Source organism: Protopterus annectens, chromosome 8.part0 (genome assembly GCF_019279795.1).
Source record: "Protopterus annectens isolate FY-2018-M chromosome 8.part0, PAN1.0, whole genome shotgun sequence".
NCBI classification, from domain to species: domain Eukaryota; kingdom Metazoa; phylum Chordata; order Ceratodontiformes; family Protopteridae; genus Protopterus; species Protopterus annectens.
The window spans coordinates 56,221,274-56,244,606 of NC_056741.1; the positions used below are offsets into that span (position 1 = coordinate 56,221,274).

The window sequence follows — 23,333 nt, forward strand, 5'->3', positions numbered from 1 at the left end:
CTCCAAAAGTGGTAAAAGAGATTAAAAAGTTAATAATGGCAGATTTGTAGTGCTAAGGGGCTACTGGCAAGGGAGGAGGATTACACTGGCATATATTTACATTCCACCCAAAACTGCTATAATGGAGCTTAAGAAAATTCTCAGAGAAATAATCAGTTTTCAGCAAGGAATAATACTTATAGGTGGGAACTGGAATTTGATTTGCAGCAGTGAAGATATGTCTGGGGGGCCCAGAAGGGGAAGTATAATAAAGGAGGTTAGATTTTTGAAGAAATTTATGAAAATATTTGGCATGGGAGATATGAATTCAGTAATAGGAATTTGGAGTGAATTTACATATTATTCCCCAAGATATAAAAAAGTACAGTTTTGTACCTACCATAAATGTAGATGTTCGAGTGCTAATACAGCTGCAGTAATCACAGATGGGTTCTCTGCCGTCAGGCGGTCCCTCGGTCGGCTGAATTCCAAAGTCTTGGTCCGGCGTCGGTTGTTGTCGCTTTTTCTTCTGATGTCAGTGAGGCCAGAGTATATAAGACACAGCTGACGCCATGTTCTTCAGTCTTTCTTGCCCCAGATGTCAGGTGCCCCCAGAGGGAAGGCAATACATAACCTATGCTTATATGTATATATACAAGTAATGCAATATAATCCAAAATAAGTGGTTGCAAGCAAATAAACCAAAGAAGGATAACCCAGTCAGGTTGTATGAAGGGGTTGTTAGGCCCTATGCCCTTACCAAGTGGGGAAGGAGGGAGGGAAACCTGTACTGCAGCTGTATTAGCACTCGAACATCTACATTTATGGTAGGTACAAAACTGTACTATGTTCATCGTGCATACAGCTGCAGTAATCACAGATGGGTAGAGTCCCAAAGCTACGCACAGGGTGGTAGGTACTAGGAGGAACTGGGTTGAGCCAGAATGCCCTGCAAAACAGCAGTGGCAAAGCCTGCTCTTGTTCTGGAATATAAAGGCAGGTGGTAGTGTTTTGTGAAGGTATGTACAGAACTCCAAGTGGCTGCCTCCAAAATATCTTTGGTAGGAACTCCTCTGAGGAAGGCTGTAGAGGTAGCTGTGGCCCTGGTGGAGTGTGATCTGATACCAGTAGGAACAGATTTCCCATGATAGGAATAACAAAACCGAATGCAGTGGCCTATCCACTTAGAAATAGTCTGCTTGGAAACTGGCTTCCCTTGAGCCCCTACAGCATAGGACACAAAGAGTTGTTCTGATTTCCTGAAGGACTTTGTTCTGTCCAAATAGTAACGTAGCTGTCTATGGATGTCTAAAGAATGTAGTAGCCTTTCCCCTTTGTTTTGAGGATTGGGGTAAAAGGTAGGAAGGTGTATGGCTTGATTTAAAGCTACCTTGGATACCACTTTAGGCATAAATGATGGGTTGGTACGAAGGGCAACCCTGTCCTGATGGAAAATGAGAAAGGGCTGCACCGCCATGAGGGCCTGTAGTTCAAACTCTACGAGCTGAAGTGATAGCCAGAAGGAAGGCAGTTTTCCAGGACAAATATTGCAAATCTGTTGAGGCAGCTGGTTCAAAAGGAGGCAATGTTAACTTTTCTAGTATGTAATTAAGATCCCAGGCTGGTATTGGTTGTCTCCTTGGTGGTCTTATATTCTTAGCCCCTCTGAGGAACTGTCATAAGAGTGGGTGAGAAAATAAAGGAGGATCCGTGTTGAATTCTGCAGAAATGGCTGAGGCATGGATTTTTATGGAAGAAAATGAAAGTCCACTATTCAGCAGCTCAGCTAGACACTGTAATACCTGAGGCAAGTTCAGTTTTCTAGGGTCCTGGCCTTTTTTCTCATTCCAAGAACAAAACCGCTTCCATTTTGCGGAGTAAGCTTTTCTAGTAGATGGCCTTCTGGCCTCCAAAATGACATCCTGCACCTCCTTGGAGATTAGGGTCTGTTGAGGTGTTAAGGGATTTTCCATGCAGCGAGATTGAGTGTTTCCAGCTGACTGTGAAGAGTTTTGTAGCTGTGCTGAGTCAGCAGAAGAGGCATTAGAGGCAGTGACCAGGGGGGAGTATGTGTTAGGCTCCTCAGCAGTGGGTACCAGTGTTGCCTTGGCCAATCTGGAGCAATCAGTATCATCTTCTGTCTGTCTGCTCTTGCTTTCAAAAGCACCTTGGGCAGAAGAGGCAGAGGTGGAAATGCGTAAACTGTCCATGCTGTCCAACTGAATGAAAGGGCGTCCACTCTCCAGGCCTTTGGATGAAAGGTCCTCGAACAAAACTTTTCCAATTGATGATTCCTGTGGGAGGCAAAAAGATCTATGTCTGGCCTCCCCCACACTTGGATTATTTCTGTAAACACCTGAGGATGTAACTTCCATTCGTGTGGATCTGTCATATTTCTGCTTAAATTGTCTGCCAGGGTGTTTTCCAATCCTGACAGGTACTGTGCTTGAAGTTCGATTTGCCATTCCAGAGCCAAGTTCCAAAGAGTCATGGCTAGTCTGCACAAGGGGTATGAATGTGTTCCTCCTTGTTTGTTTATGTACCACATTACTGTGGTGTTGTCTGTTCTTATTAGTAATTGTCCTGGATGCAGGAAGTCCTTGAAAGCTGTAATTGCATTTATTACTGCTAGCATTTCTTTTAGATTGATGTGAAGGTGCTTTTCCTTTTGGGACCATTTGCCCTGGATGCACCTGTCCGTCATGTGCGCCCCCCAGGCGTAGTCTGAGGCGTCTGTTGTGATAACTTGCTTTGCTTGAGGCTTGCAGAATGGGAGGCCTGTGTTTGCTTGACATGCTTGGGCCCACCATAGAAATTCCTTTTGCAAACATGGGATTATTGGTATTATTGTTTCCAAACTGTGACTGTGTTGAGACCATAGTTTTTTTAGGTACCATTGAAGTTTCCTCATATGCAGCTTTGCACATGGGATTAAAAGAATGCAAGATGCCATGAATCCCAGAGCCTGCAGGATTTTCCTTGCAGTAAGCCTGGTACTTTTTTCTAGTATTTTGAAGTACTGAGATAGCTGCCCCTGTTTTTCTGGCGTAAGGTAGGCCATCTGGGTGTTTGTGTCCAAGTTGGCACCCAGGGAAATTATTTTCTGAGATGGTGTTAACCTTGATTTCTCTTTGTTGATTGTGTATCCCAGAGCATGCATTAACCGTGTCACATATGCCAGATGTTCCAGAAGTATGTTCTTGCTGCCCGCTTGGATCAGGCAGTCGTCCAAATAAGGGTAAATTTGTATCCCTTGAAGTCTGCAGTAGGCAATCACTGATGCCAGGCACTTTGTGAATACTCTGGGCGCAGTAGATAAGCCAAAGGGCAATGCAGAGAATTGATAGTGGATTGAACCTGCAAGAAATCTGAGGTATCTTCTGCAGCTTTGTCTGATTGGGACATGCAGGTATGCCTCCTTGAGGTCCAATGTTACCAGCCAAAACCCCTTGCCCAGCATGGGAAGAAGTTGCTGTAATGTGAGCATCTTGAATTCTGGTATGAGTAGAAATGTGTTTAGGATGGATAAGTCCAAAATGGGTCTCCAGTCGGTTCCTTTTCTTGGTACCAGAAAAAGTCTTGAATAGAAACCTTGACCTTGTTCGTGAGTAGGTACCTCTTGAATAGCTCTCATGCTTATGAGCTTTGAAATTTGTAGTTGTGCCTCTGCCCTTTGATTCAGTGGCAGGTTTGGCATGCCTCTCATTTTTGGAAGAGTGTGAAATTGAAATTTGTAGCCTCTGTTTATAATGTCCAGGATCCATTTGTCTGTTGTGACAATATGCCAATTGCCTGCAAATAATGCTAGCTTTCCTCCCAAAGGTGCTGCCAGCTGAGACTTGCTTGGCATGGAAATGAGGGAGTCATTGGGTTTGCTTCCTGTATTGTTGGGCACTGTCCTCGCCACCTCTTGGTGCTGGAGTTTGCCATTGCCGGCCTCTGTATGATCCTTGTGATTGCCCTCTGCCCCTTGTGCGCCTGTATCTACCTCTTTGGGGCTTGTCGGTGGCTGGAAAGGACCAGTTTTTTGAAGGCCAATTTCTGCTAAAACGTGGAGGTTGGACCTGTAAAAAGGCTTTGACAGTTTGCATAGATTTGGCTTTTTCCTCCATTTTCTGTAGTATCTCCTCAGCATTAGTACCAAACAGGACATCCTTTTGTAAAGGAGAATCTAGAAGTTTAGCTTTCACATGATCAGGCAAGTTTTGTTCTCTAAGCCAGGCATGTCTGCGAATGACTGATCCTGTAGCAGCCGCTCTACTTGAGGCCTCTAGGGCATCATAACCACATTGTAAAGTATGTTTACCCACTTGCTCTGCACTATGCATCATATCCTGTAACTCCCTCATATCTGGTTGTTCAGGTTGAGACATTTTATTCCTTAATTGTGATAACAGGAACTGTTGATATTTGAGCATATGAAACTGACAATTTAGGGCCCTCATGGCTAGTGTGGCCGAGGTATATACCTTTTTTCCCCACCTTTCTAAAGATCTGGACTCTCTTTCTGCAGGAAGAGGGTTCTTGGCAGTGGAGGCCTTCAATCCCTTGGGGCCTTGTGAAATGGTTTCAGGGTCAGCATTATGGCTTTTGAAGAGAAATTGGTGAGAGTTAGGTACTCTGTAGTACCTATCAGGTTTGACTGGTGCAGGAGGCAGGGAATCCGGGTTAAGGCAAGCCTCCGAATAAACATCATCAAGTATGTCCAAAACAGGGGGTATCGCCAGAGGTCTGTGTTGAGGTAACAAAAGAAATTCCCTAAGTCTTTTCTTAGAATCTGAAAAGTCTTGGCCTTCCCAATGGAAGTGTTCCCTCAGGGTGTGCAAGGTTTCCCCAAAGGAAAAATCCTCAGGAGGGGATACAGAAGGGATGGACTGCTCTGAATCCGAATCCTCAAAAGGGGAGTAAGAGTGTTCCTCTACATCAGAATGTTCTGATAAAAAGGATCCCTGATCAGAAGAGGGAGAATCTTCCTCCACTCTGGGTCTCTTGTCTGGAGGGGGTTGAGAACCCCTGATAAGAGTAATTAAATCCTCAGCCATTTTAAGCATCTGTTTTTTAGGCATGGGGCCTGGGGATGGGCCCTGTGCAACAGGCCTCTTGGGATGCCTGGCTGCTTTGGATTTAGTAAAGGCCTTAATAGAAAAAGAAGATGAGGGTCTAAAGACACCATGGGTGGAGGTGGACCTGTCCACATTAGTAGGCTCAACATTAGCAAAGGCTTCGGTGGTTGTAGTCTGGGAAAGGGCCGAGGTCCCAGTGGTCTCGGGTACAGAGGACACCGCCAAAGGAGTGTCGTCGGTAATCAGGGACTGCAAAGGCATCTTGCTGAGAACCGGACCACATGTAGCCTGTTTTGGCGTGGTGTCGGCGGGGACCGCAGGCCTCGCATGTCGGTCCTTCTCCTTGCGTTTTTTGGACAAAACGGTAGTCGGAGTGTCCGACGACATCTTATAATCGAAAGCTTTACCAAAATAGTGTTGGGCGAACTCCGCCCGACGCTTAATAGTGCGTTTATTGAAGGTAGCGCAAAAGCGACAGCCCGAGACATCGTGGTCTGGGTCTAAACAAGGTATGCAGAGGGAATGGAAATCCTTATGCTGTATTTGCTTCCCACAAAAAATACAATTATTAACTTTTTCTGACATCGGTCTGAGGCAAGAAAAGGTTCCCCAACGGGGTACTTAGCTTTAATGAAGACTTCGGTTTCCAAAATTTTCGTAATTCAGGAGCTGGCCGACCGGCACTTGCGAACTGCTTCTGCTTCGGGCACCGCGCGGCAAAAAAGACTGAAGAACATGGCGTCGGCTGTATCTTATATACTCTGGCCTCACTGACGTCAGAAGAGAAAGTGACAACAACCGACGCCGGACCAAGACTTTGGAATTCGGCCGACCGAGGGACCGCCTGACGGCAGAGAACCCATCTGTGATTACTGCAGCTGTATGCACGATGAACATCTGGGCTAGGTTAGACAGAATTTACATTTTACACGAACATGTGCATTTAATGTAAGGTCTTGATACATACCCAATGACTATTTCAGATCATACACCAATAATAGCTAAAATAAAACACCTATCTGTTGAAAAGAAAGGAATTTAAAGAATGGGTAGTGGAGATTATTCAGAAGCTATTCAAGAGGGTAGAAATTACTTCTCAAAATATAGCTAGGGAGTGGGATAAAATTAAGGTGGAGTTTAAAAATAGGGTGGAAATAAAAGAAAGGGAGCTATAGTTAAGAAGTAACAAGTATTATTGTTAAAAAGTAAAAAGAATTATGTAGAGGGACTGACAAATGTTAAAGTATTACATAATAGGGGGAATCTCACAGAACAAGAAGAGGATCAACTGCAGAATCCTAAGCAGAAAATAAGGGTTCACCTCAATAATATGCACAAGTTTAGAAAGACTGCTGTTAAGCAGCTGTTTTTTGATAATAGCACTAGAGCACAAAAACTTTTAGCACAATGAATCAGGCAGCAGAAAGTAGAAAGGGAAGTCACCAAGCTTAGGGAGCCTATAATAAAATAGATAACAAGAGATCCTGTAGAGGTATTAGAAATATTTCAGAAATTCTATGAAAGTCTGTATAAAGCAGAGAAATATGGAAATCAAGAAAAGATAGAAATAGAAATGTTTATGGAAGAATTGAATAAGCCAAGGTTAGAAGTAGATGAGGCTCAATTACTAATTACTAATGGTTAGGATAGGAGGAGATGAGATACAAATTGTGATGTATAAAAAATCTACAGGAAAGTCCTCAGGAATAGATGGTATTCATGTGGAAGTTTGGAAGCTAGGAGGGTAAAAACTTATAAATATCTGGAAGGTTTTGTTTAACAGTATTTTAAGAGAAGTACCAACATCCTGGAAGAAAGCGGTGGTAGCTGTAACACCTAAAGAGGGTAAATATCCATCAGATCCAGCTTCATACGGCCCATTTCAATACTAAACCATGATTATAAAGTCTTTGTGTCTATAATGGCTAAAAGAATGACAAAAGTAATTCCAAAACTGATAGATATGGACCATTGTGGTTTTATGGAGAGGAGACAAACATTTGACAACATTAATATAACACTGATGATCCAGAAGGAAGCAGAATGTAAGAAATTACCATTGTTGTTGGTGGGTCTTGATGCAGAGAAAGCATTTGACAGAGTGAGCTGGGACTTTATGAGCAGGACAATGGAAGCATTTCCATTTCCTGAAAAAAATATAAGCCTGATTAAGAGGCTATTGGAGAAGAAAAGTAAAGTGGGTGGGGTCCTCTCTGATAATTTCTGCTTGAGCAGAAGGACCAGGCAGGGGTGTCCTTTTTCCCTTTTGTTATTTGCATTATATTTAGAACCATTGGCAGAGAAAAAAAGGGACTCAGAAATTCAAGGATATAATTGGCATGGTAGTCAAGAAAAGCTGGCTTTATTTGCAGATGATATTATTTTATACATGACAAAACCAGAAAGAGACAACTTTTTGAGACCATTTCAAATATTTTCGGGATGCAGAATTAATGAAGCTAAAACAAGAGGGACAGCAGTAAATTATATACCCACATATAAATTGGTTCAGCAATATCCATATTTATGGAGACATGATAAAATGAAATATTTAGGAGTATGTATTAAAAATGATTCTGGTGTGGCAGCAAAAGATATGTGGGAAGGGACTAAACAAAAGATAATACAAAAACTGAGAAAATGGAAGCTCTATTATATGGATATGGATAGTGAGATACAAGCAGTTAAAATGTTTTTAGTCCCTTTAGTCTTATACACAGATGAGGCATATTTTATCAACCAGAGGAGTAGTTGTGCATAGCAATTAATAAAATGGTGAAGAACTTTATCTGGGAGGGGAAAATGACAAGAGTCAAGTGGGATAAGCTGATTCTTCCACGAGAGCACAGAGGATTGGGATTATCCAATTTGAAGGGGTATTTCAGAGCTATGCAGTTAAGACTCCTATACATAGCACAAGCAGAAAACTGTAATTCAAAGTGGAAAGGGATTATGATGAAACAGGGAGAAGCTCAAGAAACAAGGAGAGAGTGGTATTTTGGATGCAGGCCTTTGAGGAGAATAACAATAATCATACAGAATATTATATTCATAAAGTAGCAGAAAGTATCCTAAGGACTAAGCCAACACAGGAATGGAGAAGGAAGATTCTGACGATATGAATGACTGCAATTTGGGTAACAGACAATAGGGAAGAAAGGGGCTGGAATTTATTGGAGAAAACTGGCAAAGGAACCAAGGGATTAGGAGGAAATAACTTGAGAGGGAAAGATGATAGAATGGGAAGACACAAGATTTATTTGGACTACAGGTTAGAGACTGCCTTCCCTATCAAAGATTGATATCAGAGTATAGGCAAAGAGAAAGGAATAGGGAAGTCCTAAATGAAAGACCAGCACTGGTAGAGTTTTTAGTACAATCTAAAAGTGAAGCTGCCATTAAAAAGGAATAATTAATAGAGCATATAAAATATTGCATGATAACTATAAGAATCAATCAGAGGAGGTTAGAAAGGATTGGGGAGAGAGATTGGATAAGCAATTCACAAAGAAACAATGGGAGGATATATGTATGTCTCCCAAATATGCAACAAAATCTAGAAGATTTAGGATTTTTGCTTGGAAATGTTTGAAATATATTTATATCCCAAGTAGACTCCAGAGAATTTTCCGCAGGTAGACAGCAAATGTTGCAGGTGTGACAGGGAAGAAAGAGATAACTGGAAACATATTTTCTGGGAGTGCAGTGAGTTGGCAGACTTTAAGAATTCCCTGCAGGATGCACTGTCAAAGATGCTGGGTGGGCAGATTGGTGTGATGAGGGAGATGATTTTTCTGAGTTATGATACAGAATCTAAACTGCCTAGACATGGTAAGTCCTTGCTGTATCTAATTATGGTGTCTGCCGAAAAAGTAATTACTAAAAATTTGAATCAGAATCTAAGCCAACTATAGTAGAAGTAGTGAATATAGTAACAGAGATAAAACAACTGGAACATAGATCTTTAGAAAAGGGTAGGAGCAAATTGCATAGGAGAAAAATGTGAATTGTGGGAACAATATATACAGGACAGGAATGAGATTTAAACAAAGGCAGGACTTAAATGAGCTATGCAATGTTTGAGTAAAAATGATTGCATAGATTATAAGTGGTGTATAATGTTTGCAACTGGGAGGGTTTCAATAAGGTTTGTGATGTAAAATGCTTGGACCTTGGATTGTATCAGTGTGGTTTATTTTCATTTATATAAATGTATGATTGCCTATGTCATAAGTGATGGATTAATAAAGATATTTCTTGTTTAAAAAAGGGCAGGAATTGAATAATTGATGTAATGTTGCTTAGGTTAAATGATATATAGCAATATATGTGAAGTATAATGTTTGTAAATCTGAACTTGTTAATGCAGTTTGATTACTTTTATTTAAATGTAAATTTGCCTATGTCGCAAGTGACAATTCAGTAAAGGTATTTTAGGTTCAGTAAACTTTATTCTGTAGTTTTGGGTTCGACTCCCTCCACCCTGACATGTGTACAATATAATTCTAAGCAAGTCACTTAACCAAATCAGTGCTCACACGTCAGCCTGAAAATGGACATCTTTGCCTGTAGATCTTATTCTTAAATGAATGCCATAAAAAATTAATATACTGGAGGGTGTGATATTCACAGGTATATGAATACCTGTGTACTTAAAGGAGCTATCATTACTGGGTTTAGTGTGTCATGTGATCCTGCTGGCTGAGTCAGTCTGCATTAAAAGCTTCTTGGTAAATGCCCTTCATATTTTATTCATTTATATTGACTAGGCATCTCCTTTGCAGTGCACATGTGCTGCATAGTGTTACAATTAAATTTACTTGGTACCAGAAGATGGATTTTGGTCTGCTCCAGAATTTGTGCCATCCAACCTATATTTTTTCTTTTCTTTTTCTTTTTTTTTGCACTTTCCTTATTTCACAAATATATTCCCACAGCCACTTGCAGCATCAGATCCGTCTTTTTCCCCATCTTTTAAACACCTTCATTAAATTATTATTATTTTTTCATGCACCACTGAACCATCACTCCTTTATCTACATCTCTCTGACTTTTGGCTTGAAACTGCTTTGCTTCAGCCATTGACATATTTAAGTCTTCATGGAAACTTGCCAGAAAATTCAAAGTTCAAAGATTTGAACTGTATCTTGTGTGGCGTCCCTCCTCTGGGCCAGTAATCAAGGATCCTCAATCCTTACCACTGAAACCAGTGGGGAACATTCACTTAGAACAAAAATGGATACATGCAGTATTTTCAGATGCAGGTCTCTGTACCAAGCAGAATTTCCCTTAAGAGCATACAGCAATCACACTCCAGTCCTGGGTCTGGGTTTCCCTCTCTAGACCCCAAATAAGACTCCCCACTGACACAGCTATAAAGTTATGTCCTTAGCTGGGTGTTCCAAGCCAAGTCCTCCACCACCCTCTCTGTGAAATTAGTGCTCTCAGTGTCCGTGTTCAAAGTAGCTGTCACACGCTCTCTTTGAGATTTGGTTTTCACACACACACACACACACACACACACACACACACACACCTACCTGGGAAAGTCTGGCATAGCTTACCCGCTCTACACCTCCACCCAGACTAAAAGGTAGTTACACTGCCACCAGAATACCCACAAAGCCAGGTTCTCTAAGGTTCTTACCAGGGACCCCAATTACTCTCAGTAAAATTAAGACTTTTAGGAGCATGAAGCCACAGTGTCACCAAATAAATGCAATTACTCTCAAGGGTTAAATATTTTCTTAAAGACCAGCCACAATGAAAAGTTCAGATATATTCAATATTAAATAATAAAATAGAAATCATGAATATACTGAATATCTATTTACAATAAACCCCAGAGTTTCAGTTCATAGGAAATATAAAAAATAACCCAAATGGAAAGACTCACACAGCTACAGAAAAACAATAGTTTTAGCTAATCTCACTATTTTCCTTACTGACTGAAGAATTACTGTTACCAGGTTACTTACTAAAACAAGGCAAGATGAAATGGCTAAGTGTCTTTGTTGTCATATTCCAAAAACAGATGGCCAAGTGTCACTATCACATCACTCACTAATATCTAAATACATATTCAGTGCTGGCTGTAAAATGACATCACATCTGGTCACCCGATTCTGTGGTTCCCAGACTAACTCCTCACTTGAAAATGGGCCAGCATCTAGAACAGATGTGTCACAATACACACCCAGAACACTGCTGAGACTTATTTCAGCTCCTGGGGACTGTAAAACAATTCCAGTACTTTCATCCTTCTTGCAGAGACTAACCAGCCATTCTCTAGCAACCCCAGGGTAGCAATTAGTTCACCACTAAGGACAATAAGAGCAGCACCCCAGCCCAGATATTATGTCTCTGCTGCATTCAGGCCTGTGAGATAAAGTGTTTATGGCCTAAACCAAGTCGCCTAATTTCAAGTTATTTTTCTTAAGGTAAGCTGGGCTGAGTTTAACCTCTTCCCTTCTGATACCCTCTGTTAACATATATACATTTCATCAGTTGCAATACAGTCTGACATACATGTAAATTTCTTTTCTGTCCAGCAGGACCCACTATTGATACCTTTTTAACACAAGCAACTTTACAGATACATTTTTAGCACAAGCATTTGTACAAATCAATATGATCTACAAACAACATAAAATTCTTTACAGAATTCCAGCTAACTGTGCTGGCATATGTCCTCCTAAACTGAAACATGCATTGGAAGACCATGAGCCAGATTCATAAAGGTTACCTTGAGGTAACTTTTTTATATTTAGAGAGAGCCTTAACATGGTGGTTTTACATGAAGAAGTGCATCAATGCAGTGGGTTATCTCAGCAACTGTGCTCTATATTAATGAGACAGTTCGGGCAAAAGGCATATGCCAATTAACCATTAGCACTATCCCCTGAACCTACCTCTGGGAAGGCACCTATGTGCTAATTGAATCGCAGAATTGCTTGGACATGTAGATGAGCGTGAACAATACTTCCACATAGCGGTAATGAATATGGCCAAAGTTTAGTGGTAAGGAAGGGTTAGAAGGTATGTCGTGTACAAGAGCCTGTGTGTGTGTGTGTGTGTGTGTGTGTGTGTGTGTGTGTGTGTGTGTGTGTGTGTGTGTGTGTGTGTGTGTGTGTGTGTGTGTCTATAAATGGATGAGTGTGTGTGTGTGTGTGTGTGTGTGTGTGTGTGTGTGTGTGTGTGTGTGTGTGTGTGTGTGTGTGTGTGTGTGTGCGCGCGTCTGCCTAGGAGAGGTAGTGAGGGGTTATGTTAGGTGTATGTGTGTCTTCCTGGAAGGGGTAGTGAGGGGTATGTTAGGCATGTGTGTTGTGTCTGTGAATGCCATTGATGGGGAGGGGGATGTTTCATGTGTGTGTGTGTGTGGGGGGGGGGGTGTACATTGGGGTATTTGCCATATTTCCTCATACTCCTAGGCTAACAAGCAGAGCCTGCAACATTGGAGGGCATCCACTATCCATCAGAGATGATTCTCATGTACCGTAATGGCACATTATAAGGACGGGTATGGGGGTGGATCACTAGCCACCAGGGATATACAGTAATGGAGCATTAAGATTATAGAGATGGGGGCATTACTAGCTATGAGGATTGACTCTGTCATGCCTTAACAGTAGTTCAAAATATTGAGATGGGGACCACTATCCACCAGGGATGATTGTCTCCTGCTTTAAGATTACTGGGATGGAGAGAACATTAAACATCAGGGTAATTCGAAAGTCTTTTGCCTTAGAGGCACTATAACAGTATGAGGACTGGGAAGGTGGGGGGAACACTAGACACCACAGATCCTCGATATGGGATGCTGTAAAGGCATAGTAAATAAAAGATGGTGGGAACCATTAGACACCAGAGAACAGTAGAGTGCTTTAAAAGGTACTAAGCAGACCTCATACCCTGTATCCTTCTACCTCCCACAGAGGACATTAGTTCCACCAGAAGACACCAGAGATTTTTAAAAAATATAAAAAAGAAAAATAATAAAATGAATAGGAGGAAAATAGATTTGAACCATGCACCCTGGACACATGAAACCTCCTGCATTAACTTATAAGTTAGTGCAGGAGGTGTTTTTTTAACATAATGAGGATTTCATGCATTATTATGCAATCAGCACCTGCAACATGTCATGTCAAATAAGACTGAGGGATGAGAAATGTTAGATGTACCTGTCAATATTTACACAGCTTATACCCTTGCTTGCATCTTTTGAGGGATATAAGGTGTAAACCCCGAATGTCAGGCATTATTGAGGGATATAAGGTGTAAACCCTGAATGTATGGCATTAAAAACTGACTGTCATGATCTGTGAATTATCTGGCCGGGGTAAAACAAGACATCATGGATGTTTTGACTATAGGGACAGGTAAGGGGTTTGTGATGTGTGAACATTGGGTGTGTTTTACTGTGTGCTTCTGTGTTTAGAAGAGTGACTGAGGGGGGCATCTGTGCTTATAAGATGCATCCACCGCAGGTAATTACGGTGGGAAGTGCACTTCACAGTGACTAATTGTGATTCATAGACATGCAAACTGGCTTCTTATAAGGTCTTTCCTCATTGTGGATAATGTGTCTAATGAATCAGAAATTGGTGTGTTGTGTAATCAGGGCCTTTTTACCATGAGCCATACAGCCCCAAACACAACTTTTTAGTCTTGCATAATACACTGATAAAAGATAACATTTTGTATAAAATCAGAAATGATCTGATCGGTGGCAGATTATTAAGTGAAACTGACACCAGAGAAAATACTGGATGTATACAGAAAGAATGAGCTTTCATATATGTAGCTTAAAAGCATGACTGAGGAACCGTAAGTATGCAAAATAAAGGTTGTGAGTGGAAATGAAGGCAGTGGAAGCCAGGAATTACTAAACATAATAGTAAAACAAGTAAAAACAAAAATGTTAGTGACTGCATGATTTCCAGGATGCTGCAAAGTAATAAACAAGTACACATCAACTACAGTTAATGTAAACAACATGGCTGCAAGCATAAAGAAACATGCTGCAAAACTGTTAATCAAATTTGTAGGGTCTGTGTTTGCCACGTTCATTTCACTAAGTATATAACATTCAAAATAAAGTGCCACAGCAAGATTTACATGCATTGGTGGCAAAGTATCAGAATACAATATAAATATTTGTAGGCACTGTTGAGTTGCATACTGTGATTATAGTTATACTATAAGCAAAAGCAACAAATTTTAGTCAGGAAAAGCTGATAACTAATGAATAAGTACTGCATTTAGGCATGATACTGGCGTAGAATGCATTTTATTGTTTGAAGCTATTTTTAAGGTAAGCAGAAAAATCTCCATGTATTCTTTTGATACCGACACAACTATGATGGTATCAGACTATAAGCCACTTCAGGATAAAGTTGAGAAGCCTTTTTCGAAAGCAGCTATAAGACATGAAAGGATGTTATTGTCTTTGGTCAAATTATATGTTGTATAATAAGTTCAGTACAACCCTGGCAGGCTAGAACATATTTGCAAAAGTGCAAGGAATATTTATCTGTGAAAGCTCTAGAAGTCCTGTGTATTGTTTTTCAATGACCTATGACCGAAGAATCTAAAACAGCTTAAAAATAAGATACAGAATGGAAGACTTTGAAGTGCAGTTGTTATGTGACTTATTAACACATAGATGGACAGATAATTCATAGCATCCAGTCATTCGTGTTCACTTGCAGTTCATGAAAAGCTTTCCTGTTTTCAAGACTTACTACTAGAAGGTGACAGAGTTGTTATTCCTACTTAGCTGTATGAGCCAGTATAAAAAATGAGCAAATTAAGTTCTTTATGCTCCTAAGATGTCTGAACAAATTGAATAAATACTGCAGCAATGTCAGGTCTATAATATGCTTAGAAATCAAAAGTATAGGGAAAAAATGATACCAAATGACATGGTTGAATTGTGTCAATACAAAGATGCTCATTATATTTTATTACTTGAAATTTCCAGAAGATGTGCTGTTATGTAAAACCAGAAGTCAAAGTATGGTTCCAATGCTACAGTAGATCTTTCCCAGACATGAAATTTCTGTTGAAGTGTTATCAGAAGGTGGTCCTAAATTTATGAACAAACAGTTTCATGGTTTTGTTTGTCAGTAGAATTCAAGCATGTTATTTTGAGTCCTAGGTGCATACAAAGCAATAGGCAAATGCATTGAGTAGTTCAGACATCTTGAAATGTTATCAGAAAGTGAAACAATCTAGAATCATCAGATTCTTATTTGCTAGTTGTAGAGTACAGACCTATACGTTTGTATTCTGTGGGTGTTTCACCAGCACGATTGTTGACATCATTATCTGACAGCAAACAGACTACCACTGTAGTATTGCAGGCAAGTCGATGTAGACCAAAGTGTACTCATAGGAGATTACTGGGCTATCGACCTGGAGGTCATTTTAAACCTAGCCATCACAACCCAATGTAATACCTTAGATGTACTAGTCAGTATCCAAGATTGCATTTAGTGATGACTGCCCATGTTCAGGAGGGTTGTGGGCACTATCCTTGGTAAGAATTTACGGTGCCCCATACATTCCTCCAGGTTCCTCTTGAACAGTGTCATAGAGGTGCTCTGTTTCACATGAATTAGTGGCCTGTTCCAAAGACGTGACAGTCGCTGGGAGATAAATCTGTCTCTCCAGCATGTCCTATTTAAGTCACCGGAGGGACAGATTTATCCCCCAATGACTGTCATGTCTTATTTATTTAACATTTGTTTACCAGGAAAGTCTGACCTGGAACAAAGCCAATTTTCAGTGGAGGCCCAGGGAGAACTGCACTAGATGCATGCCTTTGTAACGTGGGAGGAAACTGGAGCACCCAGAGGAAACCCACACAAATGCAGGGAGGACATGAAGACTCCACACAGAAGACACCCCAGCCTAGAATTGAACCGGAGACCCTCTTGCTGTGAGGTGACTATGCTACCGCTGCACCACTGTGCTGTCTCTGGAACAGGCTACCAATTCATGTGAAACAAAGAACCTCTATGACACTGTTCAAGAGGAACTTGGATGAGTGGATGATAAGATCATCTAAAAACTTTTCTATATTACAAAAAAAGGGGAAGACATTATTTTACAGGAATTGTGATTGGTTCTGCAGGGCATCCTAGAATGTATTTGATTTGAGATCCTGATATGTAAATATATAGGCAAAACAGGAAACATTTGCGTACGCAATCGATTTCAGCAAATATTCTGGTGCCTACATGTCAAGTTACATTAGATCTGCAGAAATCATCACCACCTTCTCAAATTGAAAATATTTTAATGGTGATAATCCTTTTCAGCCTAAAAACTCTGTGTAATCTGATTCTGACAGAGCTGCATTAATTCAACAAGATGCTGTGTGGGACAATACTGTTTAAACTGCTGTACGTAAATATATTTGTAAAATATTATAAAACAGTGTGATATAGTGATTGCACATAGCATATATTACTAGTGTGCATTTTGAGAAAAATCATCTGATATTTCTTTTTATGTCAGAATGTATCTAGCATGTCATGTGATCTTGCCCTCTGAATCAACCTGCAGGGAGCATCTTGTTAAATGCACTTTATGTCTAAATATGTGCATATGAGTGCACTTTAGTACAGAGAGTTGCATTTCAGTGGTGAAGCAAAAATAAAAATTTTCCCCACAGGCTAAATGCCTAACATACAGAACAGTCTTCTGGATAATATAACAAGTTCAAAGAATAAGTTACCATTAGAGGTAAAGCAAAGTGCTACTTTGCATGTCTGCAAGGATAGTCTTGATGATTGGGTGGGCAGACATAAATTTACACGAGGGCTGTGATATACAACTCTGCTTAATTTGGGAATGAGCACTACAAAGTATTTATAAAGTGTAAGAAGAACTTTTACGTGTGCATGCTTAAAGGTGTAAATGGCTAGGCCGCTGATCACTTGCCTACTAATGTTCCTAGGTTCTTAAGACAGACAGAATATAAGTAATTGGTCTGACAGATACAATCCAACTCTAAAAATGATTCTGATGAACTGTAAGCTAGCTATGAATAACATTTTGGGTGATAGGGAAATATGCAATGATGATGGTCTGGGTAGTTGTAAACTGCAGTTAGATTCTGAGTTTTAGGTGCTTCCTTTCTCTCTTGTGCCACAAATACTGGATTTACTGAAATACATGCTGTAAGCCATTGGCCAGACTGAAACGTAAGCAGACATTTTCTAGATTTAACATTCTTTTGCACCAACAATTTGGATGATTTGAACCATATCATAAAATATTGCATATAAAAGACTTTTTTCTTAGAGAATATGAAAAGAAAGACAAAAGACAGCACTCCACAAGACGTTTGTAGACTTACCATGTGGTATCTCCAGAACTTGTGACGATCTGATTATCATCAAGAAATCGGCAGCATGACAAATACCCTAGGAGAACGAAGAGCAGGTTACGTTTGTTTTCAGTACTGATTTATAATTGCTGCCTTTTCCTGCTTCACAAAGCCACTAATGAGGTGTTAAATGAACAGGAGATGGAAGTTAGTGCATCTCTCACAAATGGCAGACATTATGTGTCAGTGCGTACTTATTTGCCTGCAACATTAGAGACTGTGGCCTTGACTGGATCACAGGCCTTGTGCAAATGTTTGAGTTTGACAACCTTTTATTAGATCTTTGTCTCTTACAGCTCAGTGACAGAACTTCACAATCTTTGTCATCACCTCTCTGGGCTTCTAACAGTTACCGTCATTTCAGTACAAACATTATGAAACAGGGGCCCTAATATGTTGCAGTTTAAACACAAACATAGCATAACAAGGTTCCTGACATGCTATCATGTCAGCACCAATACCGTTTTTGACAGGGCTTGTACACACAGTCTTTTCAACACAAGTAGTCTGAGAGAGGGACCCTACTTTTTCAAAATAAGTATTCTCTGATAAAAGAGTAATGAATGCCATAATTTTCACACTTTCTTTTTATGACATGTGTGATGCCCGTGCCCTGGCCCAGCAATCAAGGAGCCTCAATCCTCACCACTAACACCAGAGAGGGCGTCTCATATGAGAGGAAAGGATAACAGATACACACAGTAAAGTGCAATTTCCCTTAAGAGCACACAGAGATCACAGTCAGTCCGGGGCTGGTCGCTCCCTTGCTCTCCAGGTCCCCAATAAGACACCCCACTGGCACAGCTATAGTGTCCAGATCTCAGCCTAGTGGGCAAGCTAAAATCTCTAGCACCCTCTCTGTCCAACCAGTGCTTCATGTCCCTGCCCAAGTAGCTGACACACACACACACACACACACACACACACACACACACACACACACACACTTTGAGATAAGTTTATACAACCACACAGACACTCCTGGAGAAGGCTGGCACAGGTTCTCTAGCTGGGCCCCTTTTACCCAGACTATACGGTAGCAGTTACTGCCACCACACTGCTAATACTTATCAGCTACTCAAAGGCCCTTAAAAGGGTAAAGGGTGTCCAATTATTACTGTACAATATTATTATCCAATTGGTAAGTGTGACTAAACAGTCTTAAGATTTATTAGAGTGACCTGGTACAGGATCCTTATATACATGCAATGTGGTCTTTGAGCTTAATTTATCTCCACACAAAACAGCCACAGTTAAAAGGTTTTAAAATATTTAATACTAAATAATTTAAACCACAAGACAATACTTTCTACTATACAGTGCTAGTCAAAAGTTCAGAGATCACACAGAAATACTTAAAATAATTCAGTAGTACAGTTCTGATATCACAGAAAAACACTTAGTCTAATCTTTCTAGTTCTAGCCTTCTCTAAAAGAAAACACAAGTCTAAGATAACTTACATAAGACAACAGGCAGAGTGCTGTGAGTTGGATGATCAAGAAAAAAATGCTTAATGCCTTCTGATTCTCTCTGTTTAAATTGCTATTGCAGTTCTGATAAACATTACATCATCTTTTTCACTTTTCTGGAGTTCCCAGGCTACACATTAGCTGCATTTATATTCTTAACATCTCCCTTTTGTTATCTTGCAGCTGGTCAGGAACAGAGCAATAAAAATACATTTGCATGTTTAAATCTAGCAATTTAGCTCTTGGTTAAAACAATAGAAATAATTTCTTCATCTAGACTTTTCGGCACCACTGTCTACTTCAAAGGGTCACCACATGCTTTACTTTGGTCAGTAGAGTGCACTGTTGTCACATTTATTTCCAGTTCCACATGTAACAGTATTTTTTTACATTTAAGACAACAAGCCTGTAATTTACATTCATATTTACAAATGACAGAATTATCTGTACAATTCTATCTGGCTAGGCTGGCAGCCTTCACCCATCTCTACCAGTCTTCACAACATGCACCTCACTACCCATAATCTTTCAATGTTTTAATATTTCAATGTTTGCTAAGAGCTCAGTGCCTTAATATAGGTCATGTAAGAGACGTACTCCAATCTGCCTCACTCCGCAACTGTGTTTTTTAATGCCAAGTCAACTTGTCAAGACAACCTACAGTTCTAACATATATTGGTAACTTGTTACATGTTCCAGAAATCCTCACCTAAAAATCCATTTAGTATTAGTATAAGATTAAACCTTGTCTCCTAAGTTGTGGTTGATCAACTGGTTTCCTAAGAGAATCCTGAATATTTCATTCTTCAAGATCTTAAAAGCCCATATAAGGCCCCTCTGAATAATTGATAGTAAATTCAGTGGCATTCACAAAGCTTAAGCATTTTATTATGACAATAATTTTACTGTACAGATTTGCCTTATATAGCATTTCTGATTTATTTCCAATTTGTCAACATTCTTAAGAGAGTAAATACAGAAAGTGAAACAGCATACAATGTAAGATTTATATCAGTGATTTAAACAGTATAATTACTGCATCGTGATGTCTGGAAGACACTGATCTTCGAATGTTTCTTATCACTACTTGTGAAGTATTATATTTAAATTGTTTTCAGAACCTAGTACTTAAACTCAGTGTGAACTGACAGTAAATATTGTACTGAGGTAACACTGGCTGGTAGATCCCAAATGAAGATTCTGGCATTTCGTACTATAACAAGTTTATCATGTTTTTGTTCACTCAGATATACAGTTTGTCAACATGTTCTTGTGACCTTTGTTTACATTTACTGAGGTAACAAAGTTTATCATCTGGGAATCTATTGTAAAACTTCTCTGCCTGTACTATATTGAACATAAGTGTAGTGGCCATAGATGTTCTGACCAGAAAGAGGCCCAACATTGATCCCTGGGGTCCACTTCTAGATACTGAAAAGGATCTGTTGTACTATTTTTGATCCTTATAGGTTCATAGATTCATAGGTAAGTACTAGGCTATCTGCCCAAGGGCATTTATAAGCCTAGCCAGAGTATGTTGGCTTTCACCACCCCCTTAGATTAGTTCCCTGTGCCTCTGACCAGCAGAGCCACTGCAGTGATCCCCGGGGTAAATTTTCTGTTTCCCATCCACCCGTCAAGGTTTCTCTTGAAGAGTACTAGTGAGGGGCTCTGCCTGATGTATATTGGAATCTTGTTCCAAAGCATGGGGAGTCTCTGGGTCAGGAATCTATCCCTCCAGCATGTCCTATTTATCGTTGTGGTAAGGTTTATATCCCTAGAGCATGTGGCTCTCAGGGATTTGTTTTTTTTTTTTTAGGTGGAGCATATCCATCAATTCTGGGTTGGACATGACCTTGTATGTCAAGCAGAGATCACGTCTGAGTAAGTGGTATGCAACCCAGCACAGATGGAGTTTCTTTAGTCGGGCTGCATAGGTCATCTGTTTGAGGCCAGTAATCCTCTTGGTGAGGTATGTTTGTGGTCTTTCCAGCTGTTGCAGGTGTCTTGTAAGGTACATCCCAAATGGGCGTTATATTCTATAATGGGTCTAATAAGTGATGAGTAGAGAGCCGCAATAACCTTCTTTGTTTTGGATGAGAACCCTTTTGAGATTAGGTGGGCCACGTAGAAGGATTTTCTAACTACCTTGGCAATATGATTATCAAAGGAGAGATTGTTTCTACTTGGGTCCACAGATCCCTTATTATTTTTTCTGTATTTAGAGGACAACCACCTATGTGGTAGTTTATGGGTTCTTTGTTTTTTCCAAAGGGGATGACTATGCATTTTTTGGCATTCAGTTTGAGGCCTTAATTTTGACACCAGGTATCCGTCTCCGTGAGACCCTTCTGGAGGGTGTCTGTACCAGCCGGAGAATCAATTATGGCCCCTAGTTTGCAGTCGTCTGTGAACTTGGTCAGCCAAAGTCCTCCTGTGCTTGCCTGTACCTCTGAGGAGTATATACCAAACAGGAGGGGTCCTAGGACTGAGCCCTGGGGGATGCCACTTGTAACCGGTTTAGAGTCAGACCTAGAGTCTGCAACTCTCACCGTATGGGTTCTGTCCGTGAGCCAATTTGCAACCCATCTTGTGATGTAGGGGTTAATGTTCAGGTTGGTGAGTTTGTCTATAATACCAGAATGGGGAATGGTGTCGAAAGCCTTTGCGAGGTCGAGGTAGGCTGTGTGGACCTCCTTACCCTCATCTAATGCCTTCGTAACTGTCTCAAAGAAGTCCACCAGGTTTAGGAGGCATGATCTGCCCTTAACAAAGACAAACTGGGTGGGGTCCAAGGTTTGGAGGTTCCCAATGTCTCTGTTAATGAGTTCCATGATGATGCGCTCCATAGACTTGCAGACCAGGCTAGTCAGACTTATAGGGCGATAGTTCCCGGGGTCCGTTGTGGCGCCATCTTTGTGGAGTTATATAAGTTTATTCAGTTGATGAATCAGAGTCTAAAAAGATTGGACAGTAGTTGAATGTGAAATTGAATCAAAGGTCTAAGAACATCCACTTGTAAGTTGATATCAAAACCTTCCATCACTTCTAAGCTAAGATATAGGATCAGAATTGCCTAGACATAGTCAGGCCTTGCTGAGTCTAATTATGGTGGCTGCCAAAAACGCAATTACTAGAAAATGGAAATCAAAGTCTAGACCTACTTTACTAGAAGTAGTGAATATAGTAACAGAGATAAAACAACTGGAATTGGGATCTTTAGAAAAGGGAAGGAGCAAACTACATAGGTAAAATGGGAATTGTGGGAACAATATATGCAGAGAAGCTTTAAGAGGCAGGATTTGAATAAGCCAGATAATGCTTAACTGACAATGACTGGATAGATTATAACCAATTTATAATGTTTGCAACTAAAGTTGTTTCAATGGTGTCTGTGATGTATAATGGTGTCAATGTTTTTGTTTTTCATTTACATACATGTAAGATTATATTGCCTATGTCATACATGATAATTTAATAAAGATGCTTATTGGGTAAAAAACCTTCCATCACTGATGTATAAAAACTTATCAGATTTATTATATAGGACCAACCTTTGCTGGTTTGTATTTATAGGTAGATTATCAAGCTATTAATTTTTAAAAGCACCCATTTAAAACATTTACAAAATAAACTAGTTAGACTAAAAGGTCTGTAATTGCCAGGATTACATTTCCTCCCTTAAATATGGAAGTCACAATGCCCTTTTTTCATTGGGCAAAGGTGAACTGAAACAAATTAAGTTAACAGGGTATGAAGCAGTCCTTGGCTTGAAACATAAAATCCCCACTGTGGTGGTCCAAGCCAGCTACACAATCAACTTTGATTTTATTTATTGCCTTAACTACTCATGTGGCCTTAATCTGGGGACACGTAGTGCCAGCAGTCTCTGCTTCCTGAGCAAAATTCGTAAACTGGCTGTAGCTTAATTAGAGAAAAACTCTGTGAACTTATCAGTGATTGTTCTGTTGTCCTTAAACGATGCTGTCACACCACGAAGAACAGTTCCACAACTAAATAACAACTGGAGATACGAAAATCCAAAATGTTTATTGGTGGAATAACTCAGGCATAGACACTAAAACCACGAACTCTCAGTTAACCTAGGTTTCGTCTACAATGCTTAGACTTCTTCAGAACATAGAACTGAATGTAAAAAACACTTAAATATACCATCAATTATCAATTAACATCAACACCTATAATCAATTACTAAAACAAAATAGTTAAAGACATAAAACATCACTAAAAAATTGTTTTAAAGTAATACATCTTATAAAGTATGGTCAAAACCACATATACATTATATGAGTTATATGAAAACCACACAAAAAAATGTATATATAAATATATGAAATAATAATATTACAAATAAACACATACAATATTAAGTACAACACTATTAAAGAACCTTTAAAACT

The 23,333-nt window shown here is 39.9% G+C and overlaps 1 protein-coding gene across 1 annotated transcript in view; it reads right to left on the reverse strand.

Annotated features, from left to right (window-relative positions):
- Positions 1 to 23,333, reverse strand: part of GNB3 (G protein subunit beta 3) — a 549,058-nt gene that overhangs the window by 151,472 nt on the left and 374,253 nt on the right. The window contains exon 8 of the mRNA XM_044079608.1: positions 17,413 to 17,479. Coding sequence (XP_043935543.1) covers positions 17,413 to 17,479 — 67 coding nt within the window. The remainder of the gene's footprint in view (positions 1 to 17,412; positions 17,480 to 23,333) is intronic.